This window comes from Octopus sinensis, linkage group LG20 (assembly GCF_006345805.1).
Source record: "Octopus sinensis linkage group LG20, ASM634580v1, whole genome shotgun sequence".
Classification (NCBI taxonomy): Eukaryota; Metazoa; Mollusca; class Cephalopoda; order Octopoda; family Octopodidae; genus Octopus; species Octopus sinensis.
The window spans coordinates 20,794,908-20,821,593 of NC_043016.1; the positions used below are offsets into that span (position 1 = coordinate 20,794,908).

A 26,686-nucleotide genomic window follows, 5' to 3' on the forward strand; every position below is an offset into this window, starting at 1 on the left:
TCATTTGAAAAGTGTTTCCCCTTAAAAAAAAAACTTCATGGTTGGAAAGAGGTAGAAGTCAGATGGTGCAAGGTCAGGAGAGTAAGGGAGATGAGGAAGGATTTCATAGCCACAATAGTGTGCTTTCATCTGGGCAACGTGCATTGTGAACTGGGGTGTCGTCTTAGAAGAAGTGGACTCCTTTGGTCAGCATGTCACGCCTCTCTGCTTTGATACATCCCACAATTTCTGCAGCAGAGAAGCATAATATGCCTTGTTAATTGTGGTGCTCTTAGTCAGAAAATCCATCATCACTGCTCCACACTGGTCTCAAAAGACTGTGAGCATCACCTTGGACATCCTGTGTGATAAGTCTACCGAAAAAGTCCTCCTTGTTTTCTTGGCACATTGCCAAAAGAGCCTGGGAGCAATTGACTCGTTCCTCCTTCTGAAAAGATGTGAGCAACTTCCACATGTGCAAATGGTCATGAATGATTTTTTTTCCATAGACCCTATACTTATCTTCACTTCTTGTTAATTACTGTATAGTTATGCGGTGATCCTCCAAAATGGTGGCTTCCACTTTATGGATGGTGTCATCATCAATGCCAGAATGTGGTCATCCAGGAGCAGTTTCCACTGAGGTCTGACCACATTTGAACTGGCGATTCCAGTACTTGACTATGTCATATGATGATGCATCATCTCTATAAACTTTTTTGATCTCACCGAAAGTCTCTTTTGGTGTACAACCTTTCAAGTATAAGAACCTGATCACCGATCTGTATTCAACTGCCTCCATTATAACACCCTAGTCCACTTCAGCAGCCATAAAAGACAAATGAATATTTGTGGAAAGCTGCAATTTACAATGTGACATGTAAAGACATGTATGATTATACTTGTACAAGTTCCATTTCTTGCAATAACTGGAAGTGAATCAGGGGAAATCTTTAATGAACACACCTCGTACACGCATTTTTAAAAATACAGCTCCATATTAAGCATGATTAGTTTAAGGAGATTATTTTATGTGGGATCATGTATTTTTATATTTTTTCCATTTATTATATTGACTAATGGTTACCCAGTTTTTGGTTTATTTATTTTTCTTATATTATTTTTTTACAGGGTGTGAAACCCTTTTGGAACGAGGTATGACCAATTTCATGCTCAAGGCAAAATGTGAGCTTTCTCACAACCTACTCTGATCATAGTTACTTTTCCCACTTTTTACAGGTGAGCCTTTTCCATACTTCTCTCTCTCTCTCTCTCTCTCTCTCTCTCTCTCTCTCTCTCTCCTTCCTTTAAGTATGTGAATTGAAATGATTAAAATGTAATTCTTTGAAACACACTCAAGTTTATCTTTCTTAAGGATCAATATTTTCCTTTTCCTAGATATGTAATTTATTTTTCTTTTGTAGTAACATGACCCATTGTAATCTTTGAGATCTGATCTCTAGTTTCTCATCTTTAAGATCAACTTTTTTTTTTCTTTTGTTTGCAGGTGTGAACTTTCAAAACAATATCTGGGTTTTAACTCTTTTTTTTATGCTCAACAAACACTTTTTACCAGACTGTAAAACTCTTGAAGTGAGACATGATCCACTCTAAAATTAACTCTGCACACTGACCAACTGTTTTTTTTTTCATGCACATATACATACCAACACAAGATATATGTATCACTCTAACAACACACACACACTCTTACACATATCCCCTCCCACTTTCTCACTTCTTCACCATATATATATATATTTGTACATACATATACAACAAATATGTCTCATTGCCTTCTCCAAGGTAAGCGCTTCTATGGGCGTGAATGGGCCTATGCAAAGATCCTCAGCTCACTTGAACGCCATGAAGGGGCAATATCTTCTTCATCTGTTGTAGTTGCCCATAGTAACAATGAAATTGAATCTGTGCACCATCCAGGAGGAGAACATGCCCTGACAACAGCAGCGGCAGCTGCCCCAGGAGGTGGTGTGTTAGTTACTGGGGGAGCTGGGTGTGGAAAGTCTGCACTGCTCTGTGAACTGGTGTGGCCAGCTGGTGGTGCCACAACAGCTACAGGATCGAACAGTGATAGTGGCAGAGACCGAGATGGCTGGGTCATGGTTTCAAACTCTACTGTAAGCAATGTTGGTATTGGTGGTGTTGTTTATGGTTCTGGGATCAGACCTGGTGTCGGATTTGGCTCTAATGATGGTGATAGTGGTATTGGATCCACTCGAGACAGAGATAGAGACAGGCATGGACGGGTTGCAGTTTCAAATCCACCTTTAAGTAGTTCTGTTGCTTGTGTTTCTGGGACCAGACCAGGTGTTGTTAATGTTGCTGTTGGGGGTGGCTCCAGTGCTAGGTTTGGTTCCAATGATGGTGATAGTGGTATTGGAAACAGTAGATGTAAAGATAGAGATACTCAGGTCACAGTTTCAAATTCTGGTCCCATTGTTGGAGGTGTTGGTAATGTCATTTGTCATCCTGGATTTGGCTCTAACGATGAAGACAGTGGTACTGGATCCACAAGAAATAAGGATAGCCGTATCACAGTTGCTGGTGGAGGTGTTATCCGTGGTCCTGGGATTCGATCGGGTGTTGGATTCAGCTCCCCTGATGGTGATAGCGGAACTGGACCAAGTAGAAATAAAGAAACAGGTACTGGGATTCCTGTTTCAAATCCAGGTGATAGCAGTGGTGGCTATGGTGATGTCAGTTGTGGAATTGACAAAGACAGAGATGGCCACCGCATCACAGTTTCAAATTTAGCCACTGATGGTAGCAGTGGAGTTTGTGGAAAAGGAACAGAAGAAGGGCCAGGATGGCGACAACAGCAGCGAGGAGAAGGGAAAGAAGGAAGAAGAGATGGAAGTAGTGGAGGTGGAGGAGGACGTTTCAATCCCAGTTGTGTCCCTACCTTTGTCTGTGTCTCAGCTGATGCGGCTGCAAAGACAACAACAGGTGGTGATGATGAGCTCAGCATGAACACCACATCAACAAACAACAACTATGATCACAGCATGAAGCTCACAACATCACCAAAAAATAACGATGACATTAGCATGAACGTCACATCACCAAACAACAATGATGACCTAAGCGTGAAAACTACATCATACCCCAAAAACATTAATCTTTGCATGAACACCACGGCAGCAAACAACAATGATGATGAGGTCAGCATGAGTGCCACAACTTCACCAAAGAACAATAATCCTACTGTGAACACCACTAATTCAACAAACAACAATGATGAACTCAGTATAAATGCTACACCAGGAAGGAATAACGATGGTGTTATTATGAACACCACATCACCAGCAGATGACTCCAAGTCCTCAGTGAAAGTAACCACTGTTACTTCCACTGAATCCAACACCATAAATAATGCAATTCACACTCAACCTCACACACAAACTCAACCCCACAGTCACCCTTATCATGCTCAAACTCAAACTCACACTCAACCCAAGCCTCACATTCAGTCTCAGTCTCATGTGCAATCTCAGTCTCACACTCACGCGCATGCTCATCCTCGCCCTCACAGGTCATGTGTGCCTTCACGTTGCTGCTGCTGTCGGCGCTGGCGTTGTTATAACAACACTACCACCACGACCAACAACAACAATGATAACAACAACAACAACAACAACAACAACAATAATGATGATGACGATAATGATGATGATGGTGTTGGTGATGGTGATGATGTTGATGATGATATGACCAACCTGAATTCACTGCAGGATTCACCACCACCACTACCAGGAGCATCACTGTCCACACCAGTACTACCACAGCCTTCTACTGTTTCCTCACCCCTTCCACTGAATGTGTGGCATGAACCTCTTGTCAATACTACTGCCGCTACTTCTGCGCTGTCCCCACCAGTGCCACCAACAACGGTCCGCACCACCTTAGCAGGCCCAGCAGCTGCATCGTCTCCCCTAGTGACAGGGTCTGTGGCCCCACCAGAGGAGGGCAAAATGAAAAGGCAGCATGCCTTAAACAGGCGTGTGCTTGCTTATCACTTCTGCCAAGCACATGATGCACGCACACTGTCGCTCTCAGGCTTTGTGTTGAATGTCGTCGAGCAGATCAGGAGATCTAACCTGATTGAGGGCTATGCTGAGTTTCTTGAACATGCCATGGCAGAAATTGATGACAAGGTAACATGTTGTGCCAGTGGATGTAGTAGTTGTTGTTGTGGTGATGGTGGTGGTTGTAGTAGTTATAATTGTTATAGTACTGGTTGTGGATTTTGTTGCTATAGCAACAAAAATGACAATGGTGATGACAATGGTGGTGATGACAGTAACAATGATGGAAACCATGATGATGAATATTATTACTGCAGTCATAATGTGAATGATGATGATGACAACGGTGAAGAGGAAAAAGTAGAAAAACATGTTGATCAAAATGTTGCCAATCACTGTTGTCACAGAGATGAAGATAGAGATGATGACGATGGAAATGAAGAATCAGTCACCATAGCAACAAGAAATAAAAATAAACAAATGGAAATGACAGCCCCAATGGCACAATATGGGCTTGGAGAACATGAACAACAGCAACAAGCAGCAGACAAAAAAGAAGTAGAAGATGATGATGATGAGTTGTTATTTGGGACAAGAGATTATTTTGTTTTGGAGAATAGACATGATTATGACGATCAAGCTGCTGGGGTTGAGGTTAATACTGGAGTAGGGTTTGAAGAAACATCTAGAGCCAATGATTTTGCTGCTCTCGGGTTGTGTGTGACACGGAAGAATGGACATGGCCAAAACAACAGCCATTGGATGACAGGCAAGAGTGAGAGTAATGTCAAGAATGAGAAGTTAGGTAATAGTAAGACTGTGAAAGGAATGGTTAACACTGGTGTGGATCAAGTTCAGACAAAAGATGTTTTGATGCCACCAACACAAGATTCATCACATGAGGTGTTAGCATTGGCAGCAAAAGAGGCGCCTGGAAAGAAAATCAAGGTACAAGAAGAAAAAAAGAAAGAAATGGAGAAGAGGGATAAGTTGCATTTGAAGAAAGAAATAGAACAGGAAGATAAGAAAAAGATAAAGAGAGACAAGCAGCAGTTGAAGAAAGAGACCGAACTGGAGAAGAAAAAGATAAAGAAGGACAAAGTACAAGTAAAGAAAGAAGTGAATGAAAAGAAGGAAAAACTGCAAGTGAAGGAGAAAGAACAGGAAAAGAAAAAAAAAGTTGAGGAACAAGTGCTTGAAGACGACAACAATGACCGCCAACATCACCAAAATGATGAGGATGTTCTTAATCCTATTACGACATCTAAGGTGCCTCCCCATAATTCTGACAATATAGCGGTGACAACATTGACAGCATTGGAAGAGAAAATGGAGTTAAACAAGGAAGATAAGAATAAAAAGATGGAAAACAATACAGGACTGAGCCCAAGGAGGGAAAACATTAAGAAAAAATGCAGTAGTAGTAGTAGTAAAACTTGTCGTAATTGCTGTAGTGGAAGTTGTCTGGCAGTTCATTCTAACAACAATTCCAGCAACAGTGACAGGGACCAGAGCATATTGCCAACTGCTGCCTACCTTCGAGCAGAAACGATTGAGAGTGATGCAGTTGAGGCATTCCGCCGTCTTGTGCTGTTACCACTTTCCACAGTTGTATCACCACCGCCACATAGCCTCCTCTTGGTTGTCGATGCACTTGATGAATCTTTCTTGCGTCCTGGTTGGTTAGCACCTCCCGACGATGCTAGCGTTAGTGTTGTTGATGATGACAGGGACCATGTTAGAGATAACAGTTTGCAAGGCCAACAACATCATCACCGTCAACAGCAGCTGGGGCAGAGTAACAACAGCTGTTGTCAACACCACGGCAACTGTAATCATCATCGTCGTCATCGTCGTTGTCCTCCTCATCAGCATCATCATCCTCATCATCATTATCCCCATCACAAACATGGAAATTGCCATCACCAAACTAACACCAACATTGGTGTTGTAGTGGAAGGGGGCAAACATTCTTGTGATGACCCTAATCATCATTATCATCATCATCATCATCATCACCATTGTTCTTATAGTCATCATCATTATTGTGGCAATTGTCATCATGGTAATGGTGATAATAATTATTATGGTGATGGTGTTGGTGGTGGTGGTGGTGGTGGTGGTGGTGGTAATGATCTTGAAAAAGAGAAGATAGTAGTTGTAAAAGATGAAAACATTAACGATGATGTAAAGATGGTAGAGGATAAAGTGAAACAATTTCAAAATTTAGAGAACGAATATGATGCTTATAAGGGTGAGGATAGTTATTTCGTTGATAGTAGAAAGAAGACCGAAGAGAACAAAAAGAAAGTAGCACTAGTGGATAATAAAGCGAAACATTTAGTAAAATTAGAGGATAATTATGCTGATTGTAAGGTTGAAGGTTTTGATGTTTATAATGATAAAAAGAAATTAGAAGAGAAAAAGAAAGAGAAATTGAAGATGGTGGATCATAAAACAAAATGTTTGCAGAACATAGAGAATGACTATGATGATTATAAAGGTGAGAATTATTATTATGATGGAAGTTGGAAGAAAGAAAAAACTGAGAGAGAGGAGGAAATGAAAAACTTTAGAAAGGATGAGCATAAAGTGAAATGTTTGAAGAATGTAGAAAGTGATTATGATGTTTATAAAAGTGAAAATTTTGGAGATGGTGATGATGATGGTGGCGATAGTGGTGGTGATGATGATGATGATCGTGATCATGATGATGATCATGATGATAATGTTGTTGATAATGACTCTAAGAATAGAACAGAAAAGATGAAAAAGAAGAGACTGAAAATGGTAGATCATAAAGCAAAATATTTACAGAATTTAGAGAAAGATTATGATGATCGTAAGGGTGAAGATTATTATTATGTTCGTAAGAAAAAAGATAGGAAAAAAACAGAGGAAGAAGAAGAAGACGAAATTAATAGGAAGCTAATTATGTTAGCAAATAAGACGAAATGCTTGACAAAAGTACAAGATTACTATGATGATAGTAAAGGTGATCATGATTATAATAATGATTATTTGTATGATGATGGGAAGAAGACAGAAGTAGACGATAAAAAAAAGAAACAGAAAGGAAAGACATGGAATGATTATGGGAATTATAGTGGTGGTTATGATGATGACGATGATGATGGTGATGATGATGAGGAAGAGGATGATAATGGAAAGAAGACTAAAGATGAGAAAAAGCAGAAGACTGTGGAGGATAAATCAAAACATTTGCTAAATGTGGATGAGTATAATGATTATTATAACGATTATTGTGATTATTATTATGATGACGATATTGATGATGATGAGGATGTTGATGATGATGTGGATGATGTTAGGATGAAGAGAGCAGAAGAGGATAAGAAGATAGAGAAAGAAGAAAAGAAAAGAAAACTGAAGTTGCAAATTGACCGGGACAAAGTGAAATGTTTGGCAAATGTAAAAGATGATTATAATGATGATGACAATTATTATTATTTGGAGGATGAAAATAAGAAGGATAAAATAAAAAGGCTGGAGGAATTAGAAGTTAAGAAAAAAAAGCAAATGCTGAAGATTTACCAGGACAAAGTAAAGCATTTGCCAATTGCAAAAGATGGTTATGATGATGATAATGATGATTATTATTATGATAGTAAGAAAAAAGAAGAAATAAAGAAAGCAGAAGATCAAGAAAATAAGAAAAAGCAAAATCTAAAATTGGGCCAAGACAAAGTGAAGCGTTTGCCAAATGCAAAATATGATTATGATGATGAAGTTGATGAGTATTCTCACTATAAATATCATGATGAAGAAGAGAAAAAGATGATAGAAGATGAAAAGAAAAAGAAAAGTCTGGCTGTGAACAAGGAGAAACCTAAGCATTTGCTAAATGCAAAAGAGGATGAAGATTTTGATGAAAATGATGATTATTATTGTTATTATCATAATGAGGAACAGAAGAAAGCAGAAGATGAAGACATGAAAAAACTGAAGACAGGTAAGTTCAAAGCAAAACATTTACTGATGGCAGAAAACGATGAAGACGATAGTTATTATTGTCATGATGATGATAATGATGATGATGATGATGATGATGATGAAGACTATTATTATTATTGTTATAGAGATGGAGATGGGGAAAAGCAACAGCAGCACCATCATCTTCATAAATCCAACATGAGTCAGTTGGTAAATCATGATGAAGAAAAATCAGAGACAAGCCCTTACCACCAACAAGAAAAACAACAAAAACAACAGCAGCAACACCATTTACAAAGGCCAAGTTCAGGTCAAGCAGTGAATTATTCTCATCAGAATGACAACAACAAAGAAGCAGAAACAGGAACAAAGGGTAGCCCTTCTCGGCGACAACAACGTCAACACTACTTATCTGGGATTCGAACATCAACCTCAGAATCAAAAGGCAAAACAACATCTGTTTTATCCAGGATTCAAAGCACAACTTCAACACCAGGAAAAACATCAAAAAGTAGCGGGACTCGAGTGTCAACTTCAGAAACACAGACAAAATCAAAAACAGCTTCTCCTTCTGCTTCTAGAATTCGAACTTCTGCAGCAAAGACAGCATCATCTCCATCAGTGACCAGGATTCAAAACCCAACATCAGTAACACCAGAAAAGACAAGAAAAACAAAAAGAACAGCCTCTCCACCTGTTGCCCCTGGTATTCAAATCTCATCATCACAAACAACAACTAAAACAACAGCAACATATACTGTGCCTGGGATTCAAAAACCAATCTCAAAACAACAAACTACAGAAAGCACAGCTACGTCATCCACACCTCCAATGCCCGGAATTCAGGCTTCTCCTTCAACAACAATACCTACACCCAATCAAACTATTAGTACAATTGCTGAGCTACTAGCTGCCACACGATCACTGTTTCCCGATTGGTTATTCCTTCTTTGCTCAGCACGTGAGCATTGCAAACCTGTGACAAAACTCTTTGCTGGTTCTGGTCTACGTCGTATTGCACTCGACGATCTCCGCCGCTCACATGTAGTGCGTGATGTTCAGCGATACATCCTGTGCCGGTTAGATGCTGAGCCAGCTTTACGGCGCCATCTCAGCCGGCAGGCGGCACACACACTCAACCAACTACACATCAAGAGCAATGGCTGCATGCTGTACCTAGAGACAGTGCTTGATGGAGTTGCCGATGGCTCAGTGAGTCTGGCTGAAGTGCGACACATTCCACCTACACTTAATGGCCTCTACCTGTGGCTCTGCCAGCGTCGCTTTGCCCATGCTCCACGTCGCTTTGCTGAAGCACGCCCTCTGCTTGATGCTGTACTTGCAGCTGCTGCTGCTGCAGCACGACCTCTCACCATTGACCAGCTCTATTTGTGTGCTGTTGTACGTGATGCCCATCTCACTCGCCATGACTTTGAGCGTCGGCTTGCTTCATTGTCTCGTCTGCTTGTTGGTATTCGTGTGGGAGAAGAGGGTAGTGTAGATGTTCTGCAAGAAGTCATACATCAACAGGTGCGGGGATCCACTGGCAGTCTAGAAGAAAATGGGCATCGTGGCCTAGAGCCTTGGCCCACCAGAATGGTAGGCCGAACTGGTTTGGCAGAATGTGGGCGTGGACTCTTAAAATCTCGTGCTGCCCAGTTAAGGAGACTTGGCAGTTTGGAGGATGTTGGGCGTGACCGCAAGGAACCTAGAATCACTCAGCCAGCAGAGATTGGCAATCTGGAAAATGTGAAGCATAGCCATACAGAACCTAGCTTTGCTAAGCTCAGAAGTGTTGGTGTCCAAGAAGAGAATGGGCATGATCACATACCACCCAATACCGTCCATACCCATCTAAGAGGTATAGACAGCCTTGAAGATGAGGAGCCAAGTTTGAAGGAATCTGGGCATGGTGACACCAAACTTCCTCTTGCTCAAATGGCAAGTCATATGCCAAAGTCTACCACCACTGATGCCGTAACTATTCCCTCTTACTCTAGTTATTCTACTACCTCCTGCCAACCCTTCTGCAATTTTTGTTCTCATCATTCTTGTTCTTCATGTGCTTGTTCTAACATTGCACCTTGCTTCAGCACTACCAATACTACTACTACAAGACCTGCTACTTCTGTGCCGACAGCATCTCCTAGTCATCATTATTGTCACAATCATTACAGTTATCATCCTTGTCATCATAATCATCGCAAGAGCTATCAGCATTGTCATTGTTGTCAGCATTTCAGCAAATTGCCTTCATCATCGAGTTTCTGGTCTTCACCATGGTCATCATGGTCAGCACTCAATCTAAATCTGACTTTCAACAGTGATGGTCAAGTATCATCTAGTCTTGGCTCTTTGTCTGGGTCAGTAATAAGAGGAGATTGGAGAGCAGCTGTAGCGAGAGGAGATAGAGAAGGTAGATTGGGGGAGGTGGTTGTATCGTCACGGGGAGAAGAAGCTGGAGTGGGAGAATTAAATGGTAGAGGAGCTGGAAGAGGTATGGGAAGATTAGGAGAAAGTAATAGAAGAGGAGAAAGTAGAAGGCTAACATCATCAGTGATGGCTGCTCCACATCGACGACAACACCACTACCATGAAGTACAACAGCAACAATATCATCAAAATCACCAAAAGCAATACCACCCTGACCAACACCATCACGTCCCTTTATGTCAAAGTAATAAATCCAATCAGCATCTCTCCTCAGCACAGTTATATGAAAGTTCACCAGCATGCATCTTTTTCCATCACAGCTTTGCTGAATGGCTTCTTGATGTGAAACACTGCACACCAAGGTTTCTGTGTTCAGCTGGTGAAGGTCATGGAGCACTTGCTCTGGCCATGATGGCTTCAACATCACTCATGATTCCTAGTAAATGTCCGTCTCTGGTGCCAAACAATGGCCAGTTAGTTAAAAATATTAATGGTAGCAGATGTTGGAGAAAGACAGATGTAGGACAATACCATCAATCAGCCCGGAGTTGTGGTCATAATCGTGGTTGGCTTACTGCAGCCGAGGTGCAGGAACTTGGCTGGCATCTTGTTCAAGCCAAGTTTCCTCCTTTGGGAATGGCAACAACATCAACAACAACAACAGTAAATGTTTCCACCAGTGGTGTTGCACGTTCTCCAATGGTCACCACCACCAACACTGTTACAGCCACTGCAACGACCTCTCTCCCATACCTGCTGAATCAAACTACCAGCATGCTAGCTGGACAGGGTTCAACCTCTGCTAATACAGCCGATACTGTTCTTGCCCCACCCCCACCTTGTCATGACATTATTTCCCCATCCGTCCATAAGGGAATCCTTACCACTGCAAGTCCTATGACAACTACTATTGCAGAAGCCAAACCAAAACCGACAGCAATAACTACATCAAAACAACACCGCCTTCTACACCTCAAGCAACAATATCAACATCAACACCAACATTACACCCAACAATTACAACAGCAACCAAATTCATTGCAGGGTCACATGACTCACCATGAGCATCTTGTGCTCTGGCTGCTTGCATCAGGTATCAACCTGGAAAACTGTTTACGAATAGGAATTCCAGCAGACCAGAGATTGCTGCATCTTCTCGTAGATGCAGGAGCAACAGCCACAAGGTCTACCCCTGACAACACATCTGACAGTGACTTTGACCACTGCTCCTGCAATCATGTTGCAACTCATTTTGCAGTTGAGACTCACTATCATAGTGACGACAACAAAAATACCTGTACTGATAGGACTGTTGACATCGAACACAGGACTCATTACCTTGATAGTGACACACCTTTCAATGACAGTCATTACATGGATGATGATGCCACATGTGCAGCTGTTATTGATGAAGCCATCAACGATGTCACCTCTACCAAAGGAAGATCCGATATCAGAATTGATGCAGGTAGTTTTCAGAAATTATCCAACAGACCTGTACACTATGCTGGAGATCATCAAGAAAATGGAAAAATTCCTGGAAAGGTAAGCAAAAATTTTCATTTCCATACTTATGTATGAGGCAGTCCCTTTATGTGTAACATTCCTCTCTTTGAACTTGAAGATCTGTTGTTATTTCATATTCAATACCATCTTGTTTTCCTTCTCTTCTTCTTGTCCTTTTCAATTTGTTGTAAATTGTTTATAATATTTGCTTATAACAAGGCAATCAGCTGGTAGAATCATTAGCACACTAACTAAAATGCTTAGTAACATTTCACCTGTCTTCACATTCTGAGTTCAAATTTTGCCAAGGTCAACATTGCATTTCATCTTTTGGGGTTGATGTAATTGATTTATACCCACCCCAAAATTGTTTGGCCTTGTGCCAAAATTTGAAATCAATATTTGCTTATAAATTGTATATTAGATTCCAACTACTTTTACATTGTTTTCAAAGCTAATTATTTTTTGGTTTACAAACTTTTTAAAATTATAAAATAAAAACTACATATATATATATATATATAAGCACAGGTGTGGCTATGTGGTAAGAAGTTAACTTTCCAATCACATGGTTTTGAGTTCAGCCTCACTGCAAGGCACCTTAGGCAAGTGTCTTCTACTAAATGTCCAGCCTTGTGAGTGGATTTAGTAGAAGGAAACTGAAAGAAACCCATTATATATGTGTGTTTGTGTGTGTATGTATTTATATATATGTATGTGTATGTGCATGTATATATAAATGTATATGTATATATGTGTGTGTGTGTGTGTGTGTGTGTATGTGTGTGTGTGTGTAGAATTGTAAGGCAATGACAAGTGACCAACACCTTTGGAGATATGCCATGCTTGAGCAGACCCAGCATGTCAAATGAGACTGTAGTTATGGCCAATGCCAGTGTCGCATAACTGGCCCATTTGAAAAAGCACCCTTTAATCGTTGGGCAATATGCTGTGCTTGTGAAGATCTGTTGAACTGAGTGACTTGCACCCATGCTGGTGGCATGTAAAATGTACCATATGAGCATGACCGACACCAGTGCTGCCTGACTGGCACCTATGCCAGTGACATGTAAAACACATCATTTGAGTGTGGGTAATGCCAGTGCCACCTGACTGGCACTTGTGACAGTGGGATGTAAAAAGCACCATTTTGAGTATGGTCGATGCCAGTGCTGCCTAACTGGCTTCTCTACTGGTGGCACATAAAAGCATCCACTATACTCTCAGAGTGGTTGGCATTAGGAAGATCATCTAGCTGTAGAAACTTTGCCAAATCAGATTGGAGCCTAATGCAGCCTCCTGTTTTATCAGTTCTCAGTCAAACCATCCAACCTATGCCAGCATAGAAAGCAAATGTTAAACGATGATGATGACGACAATGATATATATATATATATACATACCGATGTGTGTGTTTTTATTTGTGTTTGTCCCCCACAGTTGCTTGACAATTGATATTGGTTTGTTTATGTCTCTGAAACCTACTGGTTCAGCAAGGGACTGATAGGATAAGTACCAGATAAGTACTGACATCAATTCATTCAGCTAAAACCCTTCAAGGTGGTGCCTCATCAAGGCCCCAGTCAAATGACTGAAACAAGTAAAAGAATAAAAAATATTATCATCATCATTTAATGTCTACTTTCCAATGCTTTCATGGATCAGATTGAATTTGTTGAAGTAAATTTTTCTAAAACTCGATGTCCTCCCTGTCACGAACCCTCACCTTTTACCATGACCAAACATATTTTTCTACAGAAACATGAAAGCAAACAACAATGCTTGTATTAAGGTGATTTACATTTACAATCATTACATGATGTCAAAACAAGGGTACATATATATGAGGTGCATTCAAAAAGTATTTGACTTTATTTTTACCTGCCAAAACTAATGCCGTGAGGCAAAGTCCTTTGGATGGAAGGTGATGCCACCCTTCCTACACATGCATGAAAATTTTTGTGCCAGTAGGCCACCTCAGTTCCCAACAGTTACACCTAGAGCACAGATGTGTTGTGCATGCTCATCAGATTTTTGTTTACATGCAAGATGACTGAACCCATTGACCAGAGACCATAAATCCATGTCTCATCACCAATGATGATAGTCTTCATGAAGTCTGGATCATGGTTTTGCACAGTCCAGCACCCTCTGCATACACAAATTCTCCATTGAAATGGAACACACTGACTGAGTGCTTATTCTCACTTTATGAGCAGTTTCTTGGGTTGTTATGTGACAGTCTTCCATGACTATTTGCTGAACCTTCTCAATCACATCCTCGTTTGGGCTTGTGGATGGCCTGTCTGAATGAGCCTCACTCTTCAATGAAGCACAGCCATGTTTGAAACAGCTGTACAACTCCTTTATCTGAATGTTTCCCATGGCATCATTGCCAAAGCCCTGCTGAATCTTCTGGATGCTTTGAATTGTATGAGTGAATATAAGTACATGTTATCATAAATGTTCTTGTTTGATGGTCTATAGGTTAGCAGTAATTTCTCTTTCAACATCAGGAAATGTGTCTTGACTACACTATGCTGATAACCCTTAATCTAGCCTCTCTTACTTTCTCCTCCTCCCTATTTCTTTCTCTCTGTCTTCCTCTTATCTCTTATCTCTGACCATCTATTTAAAGAAATTATTTAATGTGACACTGTCCATTGATTGCTTTATCAACCATAGGCCTATGAAATCTGGCTAAACCTCAATGTGTTTTCATTTTCTTTGTTGATGCCAAAATGAGAGAGTCAGTTTATATTCCACATCTTAATATTTTTTCTCTGAACCAAATTTTATATTTTAATTCACCTGAAGAAAACGTTTATTTTTTCATGATGTAATCAAATTATTCATCAATAAAAAAAATACATCTGAAAGAGCTGTAGTGAATCTTTAATTCATCTATGCTCTTTCTTTGTGTAAACACTTCACCCGGAACCTTCTTCATGTTCAATCTGGAACTTACATTGGATCATGAAACAGCATGTTGGTATGCATGGGTATATAATTTAATGTACATGTATATCTATATGTTTGTGTATATTGATGTGTTCATATACAAGTATATGTAAGTGTATGAATATGTCCATATATGCATGGGTATATGCAAGCATGTTTATATATGGTATATACACAGATGTGAAGATCTCATCCCTTACTTAGTGTTCTTAATATTAAAATACCTTGATTCTAATGAACCCTACAGATAATTAATTAATTATATATATATAATATTAATAGTTATTGCCAAGCTAATATGGCAGTCCAGAAATATAGGACAAATGCTGCCGTTGATTAGCTCCAAGAGGCCATCACCTCTAGCTAGCTATGTGACACACAAACATTTGAACAGGGGAGGTCAGCCACTTCCCCTTGCTGGTCAGGTATCTGCAGACTAGTTTCAGGGTATTTACCCCTTATCAATGTAGAGCGGCCGAACCCAGCAAGCATCGCTACCGACCATCTGTTTGAAGGATTATTTACCTAAATTCAGTGGACACAGGTTCATGAGTCACATAGCTAGCTAGAGGCGATAGCCTTTTGGAGCTAATCGGCAGCAGCATTCGTCCTATATTTCTGGACTGCCATATTAGCTTGGTGATAACTGTTAATATCCAGTACCGCTTCTTTTCTGATATATGTCTTATTGACTATATATATATATATATATATATATATATATATATATAAATAATAAATATTAGGGAATAAATCCAAATTTACAGGGAAAAAATCAGATTTAGGATTAAATCGATTTTATAGTAAAATATTATAAAATATTATTCGAGACAAAACCACTATTTTGCAAAATAGTGGTTTTGTCTCGAATAATATTTTATATATATATATATATATATATATATATATACACATATACATATGCATATATATATGTGTGTGTGTGTGTATGTATATAGTTCATAGATGAGATCCAAAGATTCTCCATATGTACATACATACATACATACAGACAGACAGACAGAGAACAATGGTATATAAGTGTGCACACTCCTGCAATATTCTCTTTTCTTTTTCAGTATGAAAAACCTGTATCAAACACTCCACCAACAATCATGATCACAAGCACCATCGCTCCAGTAATGTAAGCATGTCACCTCACAGCCAAAGTGAAAGCTCTCCTCACAGTGTTGTCCTAGATGAAATACCTAGCACAGTGGCACCAACTTCCCAATCACCCACCTTAGCAACCCCGACTATATCATCCATTCGTAATCGTGACAACAACAACAACAATGATGATAATGATGATGTTGATGATGATGGTTTCAGTGGTGTCAGCGATAGCAAAAACAACCTCGCCTGCACCAATATTAGTCCCACCACTGCCACCAATGTCAATGTACCTTGTGATATAGAAGATGAAGCAAAAGTAGAAGATGATCCCATCTCCCTTGCAAATAATGATGCTGAAGAAGATTTCATATACGAGCATCGGCTGAATGCAACTCTGGAGAGACTTCGCCAACTTCGCAGCAGTGGTGAAGCGATGGAAAGTATAGGGACAACTGATGCAGAAAATGAAGCTGCAGACCTTTCTGCCATGCTGCATGAATGCTCGGCACGTGGAGATGCTAAAGCTACTGTTGAACTACTTGCCCTAGGAGCCAATCCTTGCATTTCAGATGTTTACGGCCAGACTGCACTAAATATAGCTGCCCGTCAGGGACATCTGCAGTGGTGGAAGTGCTTCTGGGTTCACCTCAAGCTCCAGAGCTCACTGATGCAGCTGATAATGATGGCTGGACACCTCTCCGTTCTGCTGCCTGGGGTGGCCACACTGGTGTTGTTGAAGCTTTATTAGCTGCTGGTGCCCAGGTTGACCGTTGTGATGCTGGTGGAAGAACAGCATTACGTGCTGCTGCATGGGGTGGCCGAGAATCTGCTGTCCGTTGTCTCCTTGCACATCATGCTGATGTGAACCGCTGCGACAGCGAGGGACGAACTGCTCTCATTGCTGCTGCATACATGGGACATGCTTCCATTGTAGAACATCTCCTTGATGTTGGTGCATCTGTAGACCATGAAGATGCTGATGGCCGAACTGCCCTCTCTGTGGCTGCTTCACTTTGTGGCACAGGTTTTGTTGCATTCGTTTCTCCTGGAACAGTCAACCAGGATGCCGATGAGTGTGAATTTGATACTCAGCTTGGGAATGTAAATATTCGGGATGATGATGAAGACAATGATGATGGTACAAGGGGTGGTTTAGAGGCAGGAACAAGGGGGAAAAAGAAATACCCCACTGTCAATGACAATGATCTTGGCACAGAGGGAGAAATAGTGGATGATATAAGCAAACTAGAGAGACAAAAGGAAGGACGAGCAAGTGCATTCAGCCAACAGCAAGGACATGATCAAAGTTACCCACCCCAGAACGTTTCCTCTGCTGCCATCAGCAATGGCATGGCACAAGAAGAGCAACAGCAACAGCAATACCAGCATCAAAACCATGATGCAGTCGTAGCATTGCTGCTTGCCCGGGGTGCATTTGTTGACCACAGAGACCTTGATGGTGCCACTCCTTTGCTGGTAGCTGCTCATGAGGGTCGCGAAGAAGCATGTGAGCTGCTTTTAGAATGGGATGCAGACGTTGATGCTGCCGACACAGCTGGACGTACACCACTGCTAGCAGCTGCAGCAGCTGGCCATGCAGGTGTGGTTCGTCAGTTGCTTTACTGGAATGCTGCAGTTGATGCCATTGACGGGGAAGGACGCACTGTGCTGAGCGTGGCTGCTGCCCAAGGTGATGCAGATGTTGTGGGGCTTCTACTGGAGCGAGGACTGGATGAAATGCATAAAGATAATGCTGGGTGGACTCCTTTACACATGGCTGCATACGAAGGACATAGAAAGGTGAGAGACTGACTCATTCTTTTCATTTTTCTATTTTAACACCTACTATTTGTGTTGGTGGTGCCATTGTCAGTTTTGATTTGATTGTTTGAGTCATTGTTGCTGTTTCTGTTGGTGGTGCTATTGTTACTTACATTTGTCAGAACTCCCACCATTTACTTAATTTAAAGTACTTGAATATTGAATAGTAAGTATATTTTATATTTAGGAGACTGTATTGTGATTTTTTCTTGGTTGGAGATCACTTAATCCAGTAGGTACAGAGTCAATGACGGCTGGTTAGGGATAGGTTTCTAGGTAAGAAAAAAGATTATGCATATTTAGTGTTAGTGTGTCTGTCATGGCTGTGAACTGGTGTAGATAAGTTAGGTGTTGGGGGATGATTTGGACTTAGGTGGTATCTATAAAGACTGATACCTGGTATTAACTACAGGAATATTGAGACCATAGAATATGCAAACTATATATTAATTATAAACTAAGAGGTATGATATAAGCTTTAAAAGTTACCAGTATTAATGATAGTATACTTGAGCAAGTATTTTCCACTATAGCCTCGGTCGACCAAAGTCTTATTTGGTAGACAGAAACTGAAACTCGTTATGTGTGTGTGTGTGAGTGTGTGTGTGTGTGTATGTGTGTGTGTATGTGCCTCTGTGTCTGTGTTTGATCCTTAAACACTGCTTGACTACCGGTGTGAGTGTGTTTACGTTCCCAACAGAACAAGTACCTACCTTTAAAAAACAAGTGCTGGGATTGATTTGTTCGACGAAAATTCCTTAAATCAGTGCTCCAGCATGGCCGTAGTCCCATGACTGAAACATATATATATTTTGCAGAATCAGTGTGGGATAAGTATAAAAGCCTAGAGGAGTAGTATACAAAAAGTTATTTAAGATGATGGCTTTATATAAGATGTAGTTGTGATATCAGTGCCGGTGGCACGTAAAAAGCACCAACCGATCGTGGCCATTGCCAGCCTCGCCTGGCACCTGTGTCGGTGGCACGTAAAAAGCACCCACTACACTCACAGAGTGGTTGGCGTTAGGAAGGGCATCCAGCTGTAGAAACACTGCCAGATCAGACTGGAGCCTGGTGCAGCCTGCTGGCTTTCCAGACCCCAGTTGAACCGTCCAACCCATGCTAGCATGGAAAACGGACGTTAAACGATGATGATGATGTTTGATGTACAGAAACTGAGATGATCAAATAGCTGATAGTGTTTGGAGAGTGATAGAGGCATCAGAGTAGAGGAATCAGAAGTTGATCATAAAAAGACTTTGTTGTTGATGAACTTCAGGTAAAAGAGATAAAATGCAATGAATGGATTTTATAGCATGCATATATATTTCTGAATAAAGTTAGAATATAGAGTGTAATGTGAACATTATAGAGGTATTAGAGACTGAGTGTTGAAGATTTATGACAAAGAATGTTTCTATGTTACTTGGTGGTGAATAGGGTTGAAGCTAGACCAATGTCTATGTATGCTTGTGAAGAGGAAGAAGGGTTGTTCAAAGTGTTTTTGTTTCATATATTTGATCTGTGCTTCATACATACATATGTGCATGTGAGTGTATCTGTGAGTGTATTTCATATATATACATCTACACATATTTATCTATATCTCTATCTATTTGCAGGTCTGTGACATACTGATTGAACACGGTGCAAAAGTGAATGAGACAGACAATGACGGTCGCCATGCCCTCATACTAGCAGCCCAGGAGGGAAATCTCTCTGTAGTGGAGGGTCTGCTACGACATGGTGCTAGTGTGGATCAGCGTTCACATGATGGCAAGACAGCACTACGAGTCAGCTGCCTGGAAGGCCACGAAGCTGTAGCCAGCCTTTTGCTGCTTGGACACCCTTATCCTCCCGAACGAGGCTGTGGTCTCATTTTGGTTGGTGGGGGAACTGGGGGTGTAGGAGAAGGTGGGGACGGTGAACCGTTTTCTTCATCCCCTCCATTGCCACCACAGCTAGGCGTTCGCAGGCGCCGGCGCCGTGGCTACAATCCTCAACCACAGCCTCACTCTCGAGCACTCCACTCACCAGAGACATTGTTGCTTCACTCTCCATCACACTCACCCACACAGTCACCCTCACACTCACAACTACACACACAGACACATTTGCAACTGGACCCAGATTCTGAATTACAGTCACCTTCACAGCATTCACATTCGACACCACCACCACCAACACAAGTACAAGGAGCAGATGAAGAAACTGATACCTGCCGTAACTTCTCACCCTCACCACCACCACTGCCTCCACGTCACCGCTCTCCAACCCGAATTCGACATCGGAACTCTGCTTCTGCCATACCTTCTTCTGTTGCCAATTTTGCAGCAGACTCTACACCTTCTGCATTTATTGCTGCTACTAGTTCTGCTTTCAGTGCTGCTGTCACCTCTACTCCTTCCACTGCTATTGCAGCATCTGCTCCCATCCCCACCGTTGCCAACACTACATCTGTTGCTGTACCTCTTCCCATCAAGAGAAAACAGCGGTTATGTGGTGGACCCATTAGCTACAGTGTTGGTGGTGGCGGTGGCGGACCATTGGGCTCAATTCTGGGAACTGGATGTTTGGCTGATCCAAATTACCATGATGCCGATGGCCGCTCAACATTGTATGTATTAGCACTGGAGAACCGTGTGCGCATGGCTGCCTTTTTGCTGGCCAATGGCGCTGACGTAGAAGGTGTTGACCCAGAAGGACGAACTGCATTACATGTGGCTGCCTGGCAAGGTCATGTTGACATGGTACGCCTACTTGCAGATGTGGGTGGTGCAGATTTAGACGCCGCCGACAATGAGCAACGCACACCACTGCAATCAGCCGCTTGGCGTGGCCACGCAGGTGTGGCGCGCGCGCTATTGAGACGTGGTGCTGCTGTAGACCGTGCTTGCAGCCAGGGAGCGACAGCATTGTGTGTAGCCTCACAAGAGGGACATGCTGGCGTTGTGCGCACTTTGCTTGCGCATGGAGCTGACCCATCACGTGCTGACCGCTACGGTCGGACACCCCTGCGTGTTGCACTGAAAAGTGGACATCGAGAGGTCTATGCACTGCTCATGCATGCTGCTCGGCATGGCCGGATAGGTCATACTGACCAGGCAGTACCCCCATTGCCAGGTGGTGGAGAACATGATGATGCAGAATATGGAGAATTTTATGACTATGATGACGCAGAAGCACATGCTGACAATGATTATGATGATTATTATGATTATTACAATGAAGAGAATGATGAAGAGGGCAAAGAGCGTCATCGCAGTCATACTGACTACCAGTATCACCCCAATGATAACAGCAATGGTAGAAGACATGGCAGTTACATGGTGGAAGCGGCACCTGCAACACCTCAAGAACAACCAGCATCTTCATCAGCTTCACCAACACCACCACCACTCCCTCCACGATCTCGTGTTGATGTTGATGCTGCTGCTGATGCTGATAGAACTATGACAACTGATGCTGGTCCTACAGTAGTTGTTGATGCTGCTGATGTTAACAATGTTAAGTATGATAAGCATGTCCAGCAACATCGTCCTCACAAACAACAGCACCATCAGCATCAACGTCGCCTTCATCATAATAGTGACCACACTGGTGGTGGTGGTGGTGGTGGTGGCTCTAGCATTGCCCCTAGTGGAGGCAGCAACGATGTAAACTATCAGCGCCGCCAAAACCGCCATCGACATTCCCGACAACAGGAAGACAAGGTGCGCCGTTCACGTCAACAATAAAAACACACATTAATACAAGATTGACAGTGATTTGAACTCTCAACCTTGATCACTGACTCAAAAAAAAAAACAAAGTAAAAAATGAAATTGACTTCCCTACTAGCATGTAAATGACTAACTCTAACAACAGTTATGAATCTGAAACTTAAGCTGGCTATAAACCCTGCTCTAACTTAACTTAACAAAAACCTCTATCTTAACCCTTAACCTGAAGTCTAACCTTAATACTAACCCTAAATTTAACTTGCCTTATTATTCATCTTTCTGTGAAACCAAAACTAGACTAGATGTGACCATGCATGACATTTTGGTTTTCAAACTTAATTCCAAATTATCTGTTTAACTTTCGACCTTAGTTTTCTGACTACTAGCATCAATCTCTGCCACTGTAATTAAAGGGGACTACTAATTAACCTCATTTAACTTCCAACTTACGTTCACACTTCTAATTTTCCCTCAACTTTTTCCTTTGCCTTTGGCTTTTGCTTTTTTTTCATTCTAACTTCAATCTCTATCTTTTGATGGATAAAAATAGGAACACTATTAACCAGAAGTAATTAATCAGCTTTGATTGATTTGTAAATTAGTGAGCAAAAGAAAAATTATGTATGAATTTCATCTTTGTTTTTTAATACTATAAAAAAAATTTAAAAAAAGGTTCTCTCATAACCGAAAATGAACCACAGATTGAATGGTAGATACTAAATGTAACTAGTATTAAGGAATGGTGACAAAAATAACTACTTATGACCTATGATTATTGATTTGCTTCAAACTTTTCAATTTTAAAACTTCTCAATTTTTATCAACTTCTACCTTTCTCCCCTTCATTTCACCTATTCTGACCAAAAGAAAACTATGGATTGACTGGAAATATGACTGGAAAAATGGGAATCACATATCAACTTGATCTTCAATTTTAGCTATTACAGCTTTAATTGGCTGGAAGTTACCGTAATTTTTGATGAAAAACAATTTTTAAAATTTGCTCATCTGTGAACTCAAGTATAGAACAGGAGTGATGGACATATAATTAACCATCATTTTGGAAGAAAGTAAATTGGAAAGAGAAATAAAGAATCATGTAAGAACTATAACTCAAAGCGATGCACTAGATATTCTCTACAATTTTTGAGGTATATAACATCAAAGAAAATTATGCATGCACTTTGATCTTTGAATTTGACCTTTGTTTTTGTTATTGTTGTTGTCCTAAAGAAATTCAATGTTGTAATTTATTTGAAGAGGCAGAATTGCTTCAGCTTGGATTTACTTGAGATTTGAAACTTCTCAGGAGAACTTTGTCATGGGGACTGTGCCTCAAGCAAGTTTAGTACAGCAATATGCCTTCCTGTTGGTATATAGGTTCTATATCAAAAAGGCTGCTCTGTTGTTAACACTTTATTTTTTATAATTTTGTTCTTTGAATTCAACCTCAAATTATTTTTAGGAATTTTGCATGACAGTTGGCCAGAATTAAGGAAGTTATTGTCATTTTGTGGGAATGTAGTTTAAAAAATGAATAATTTATCAGCTTTGAGCTTTAAACTTCTAACTGACCTAAAATAATTAAGTATTACAAAAAAAAATTGTATCATGTATGAGCTGTGACTTTTGAATTCAACTGCAACTGGAGTTAATTTTTTCCTGTCTTTGATTTTTTTTTTTTACATATCTACATCTTTCTCATCCTTACTGCTATTAAAATTAAAATTAAAAATTAAAACCACAGTTAAACCAGAAAGAATAAACAATGATTTTGTGGTGGAACCCCCCTCCCCCCACCCCAAATCTTTTGACTACTGTTTGATCCCATCGCAAATCAAAAATAGTGGCAAATGACATCAGGAATATGATATGTGACTTACAAATTTCACTTGAAGTGTTTTTCACTTTGGATTTTGTTTCTTGACACCCAACTCTTAAACATTTTTCTGTGACAAAAATGGAACTGGAAGCTATTTTGGGTTAAGACGTTATAAAAAGAAAATAGGAATTATGTATGGACTTCAAGTCACATTTGGACAAAAGGTGTGGTCATTCATGGGGAGACTAGTGGAAATGAAAATAAATAAATTATGTATGAACTTTCAAATTAGACCAGAAGTGATAAACCAAAAGTTACCCTTATTTTGACCTCAAAAGGTCAAAAATTGGTTATTTGTTTCTGACTTCTCTTCCTTCTTAATACAGACTGGATGTATTAGATCAAAATAAGACTGAATGACAAACAATCTTGTAATTGGCATCAACCATCAAATTTTAGTTTTGATTCTAGTTTTGATTCTTGTTCTATTCTGCAACTTCTGAATAGCCAAACTAGAAGTGATGAAGCCAAATATTCCTTATATAACAAAAACTCCTGATTTGTTTTGGAATAGAGTAACAGATTAACTAGAAATTTGAATTTGGGGGATAATGGAAAAGAAATAAATTTTGTATAAAGTGTGACCATCAAATTTAATTTCAGTTTCACACTTACTTTTCTGTTTCAAAACAAATTCATTAAAGGGGAAAAGAAGACATACAATCCATGTAAAAACTGAACTGAAATTTTTTTTAAATCAGATCTCTGATTTTCGGTTTTGATTTTAACTTTTGATGTCTAAATAGAAAAGAAGAATACATCAACACACACACACACACAAGTACATATAATATCCTGACCCCTCAAAAAAAAATGTATGGATTGATTATAACCAGAAATTGCCTGTACCCTCTCACTTCAGAATTTAGGGAACAAAATGTAAATGCTAACAGTAGAATTTTTTAAATATCAAACTGCAAAAAAGGATTTAGAGAAATTTTATCAAATGAACCAAGTGTAACTGTTCACCTTTGAAATTTTGACAGTTACTTGACCTTTGTTTTTGGTCCTACCCTTTCTTTTGACTTCTTTTAAAAAAGTCAGTGATATAACCAGATAAAACCAAATCAACTATGACCAGGATTTTGTAAAATTCATGATATTAGGTATTAGGTGTTACAGTTACATAGAGGGTAAAACTTTTGCTTGTTTTTTCTGGAAAGATTTCTTTTATTCATGCATTCATTCATACACACATGCATATACACACATATGCTTACATGTACACATACTGAGTAGTATTTTAATTTTTATTTTTGATATATGTATAAGAACTACAATAGTAACTCATACCTCAAAGACTATATCAATCTGTTACCATTTTTTTTAAAGTTAGATCCTTAAAAGGGACACTTCAATTAAATCAAAGAATTTTTTTTTTTTTTTAATAATCAAAACAGAACCCTTAAGATTTGTACAAAAGAGGCACAATAAAGCACTGATAAAGAATCGTAGGAAAAACCATAAAGAAATCCTTTACTTTTCTCAGATTATCTTGATCTCATGATTTGTGCTAAGAATCCCAAAACAGGACAGCCAGAAAATTATACAATACCAGTTATGTATTTCAATGTGAAACACTTTATAATCTTTTCATGAATCTGAACTATTGTATAATAATCCTTTTATGACTTTTCCATTCATATTGTTTACTTTTCTTGTTAATTAATTATAATTAATTGTACATTGAAAATTAAATTTGTGCATGTACAGGTTACTAGCAGATTGGAAACAATTCTGCTTCTTATAGTTTGGGTCATGCAAAGAATTTTTTTTTTTCATTTGATGTAATTTTTTTAAAAATCACTTTGCAAACCCCTTTTTGTCTCAGATTTTTGTTTTACATATGATCCCTTGTATGGTATTTTCATACTCTGGACTCTTTAAAAAGCAAACTTTGAACATTGGATCCTGGTAAAGAAAATACTGTTTTAATGTAGAAATTGAGTGCAAAGTAGTGGGTATATATATTCTACAACAGAATATATTGGGTGCATACCGTCCTGATATTGAATAGCCTTGAAACTTAGTTTTATGGGTTACACTCCCAGATTTTCAAAACTGATTACCTGTATGGCATAGGTTTATCTAATAAACCAGAGACCTAGAAGGTGTGTAATATCATAGCAACAACTACAGGGATCAAACAAACTAGACTTAATATAGTCCTCAAGAAAAGAAGAACATGGAGTATCCCAACTATGGACAACTGAAATCAGCTACCTATATTATAAAACATCACAATAAACCAGTTTCTATAAACTCCACAGAAAGACACATGACAGAATATCCTGAATGCACTCTGCTTGAACAAGTTACATAGATGGCTTAGGCTTGTGAGTTTGAGTATGGTTGACATTATGGAATGGAAAGAGCAACACATGCTATTACACAGAAAAAATAAGCTAGACATACTACAGTCCTCAATGAAGTCAGGGTTTGCAAAATATATATCAAGTGCTGAATCTGTGACTCACATTACTAAACATTCAAACTATCTACCAACTTTTATTTTTTGAGCAGAGCTGAACATGGTCTATACAATATGAACAATAATATACTGGGCATAGCACTCTCATCAACATGAAGAAGGCCATAGTCATGAACTTCTAAATCTGTCGAGTACACTGCACAAGAGATTCAAGACAGCTATGTACACATCATGGGTATCTGTCTTCTTTACTAGGACACATATAGGACTTCACAACACCAGAGGATATCACCATAGAACACCATCTGGAACACACAATTTGCAAACAAATCCTAGGTGTTGAACCAACCAACTGTATGACATGAGTGAGTCTGAACAGTACTCACTGTACACTATACACCAGATATGGTTATCCATTGTTCAATCCTGGTCACATTAATGGATACAAAATACCCTGTAGTGACATTATATACCCTACCACGATGTCAAAGGAGATTACTTTAGAAAGATAAAAAAAAAAATTAAACATCCATTACCTGTACAAAAGTATCAAATGAGATGGACTGGACACCAGATTAGAATGAATGATGTCTGTATGGCCAGATAGTTATTTTACTGTGAATTAAGTCAAATCGGGCGTTTTGTTGATAGAAGAAGAATCATTTCAAAGATCATCCCAAAATCTTGCATCAACATGCAAGATTGAAGAAATTTACAAAGATGCCCTGACTATTCTTGTCAAAGCAAGAACATAACAATTTAACCAGAATTCAAGAGGAAACAGAATGAATCTTTGATCAAATGTCAATAAAAAGACCAACTTATTTAATATGTG

At 39.7% G+C, this 26,686-nt stretch overlaps 1 protein-coding gene across 1 annotated transcript; it reads left to right on the top strand.

Moving 5' to 3' along the window:
- The first annotated feature begins 1,110 nt into the window (after positions 1 to 1,110).
- On the top strand, positions 1,111 to 22,224 carry LOC115222487. Its single transcript, XM_029792716.2, is given in 5 exon segments — positions 1,111 to 1,218; positions 1,487 to 11,957; positions 16,006 to 16,615; positions 16,618 to 17,795; positions 19,439 to 22,224. Coding segments are annotated over 4 exon segments (14,097 nt in total). The 5' UTR covers positions 1,111 to 1,218; positions 1,487 to 1,763; the 3' UTR covers positions 21,554 to 22,224.
- Positions 22,225 to 26,686: the final 4,462 nt, after the last annotated feature.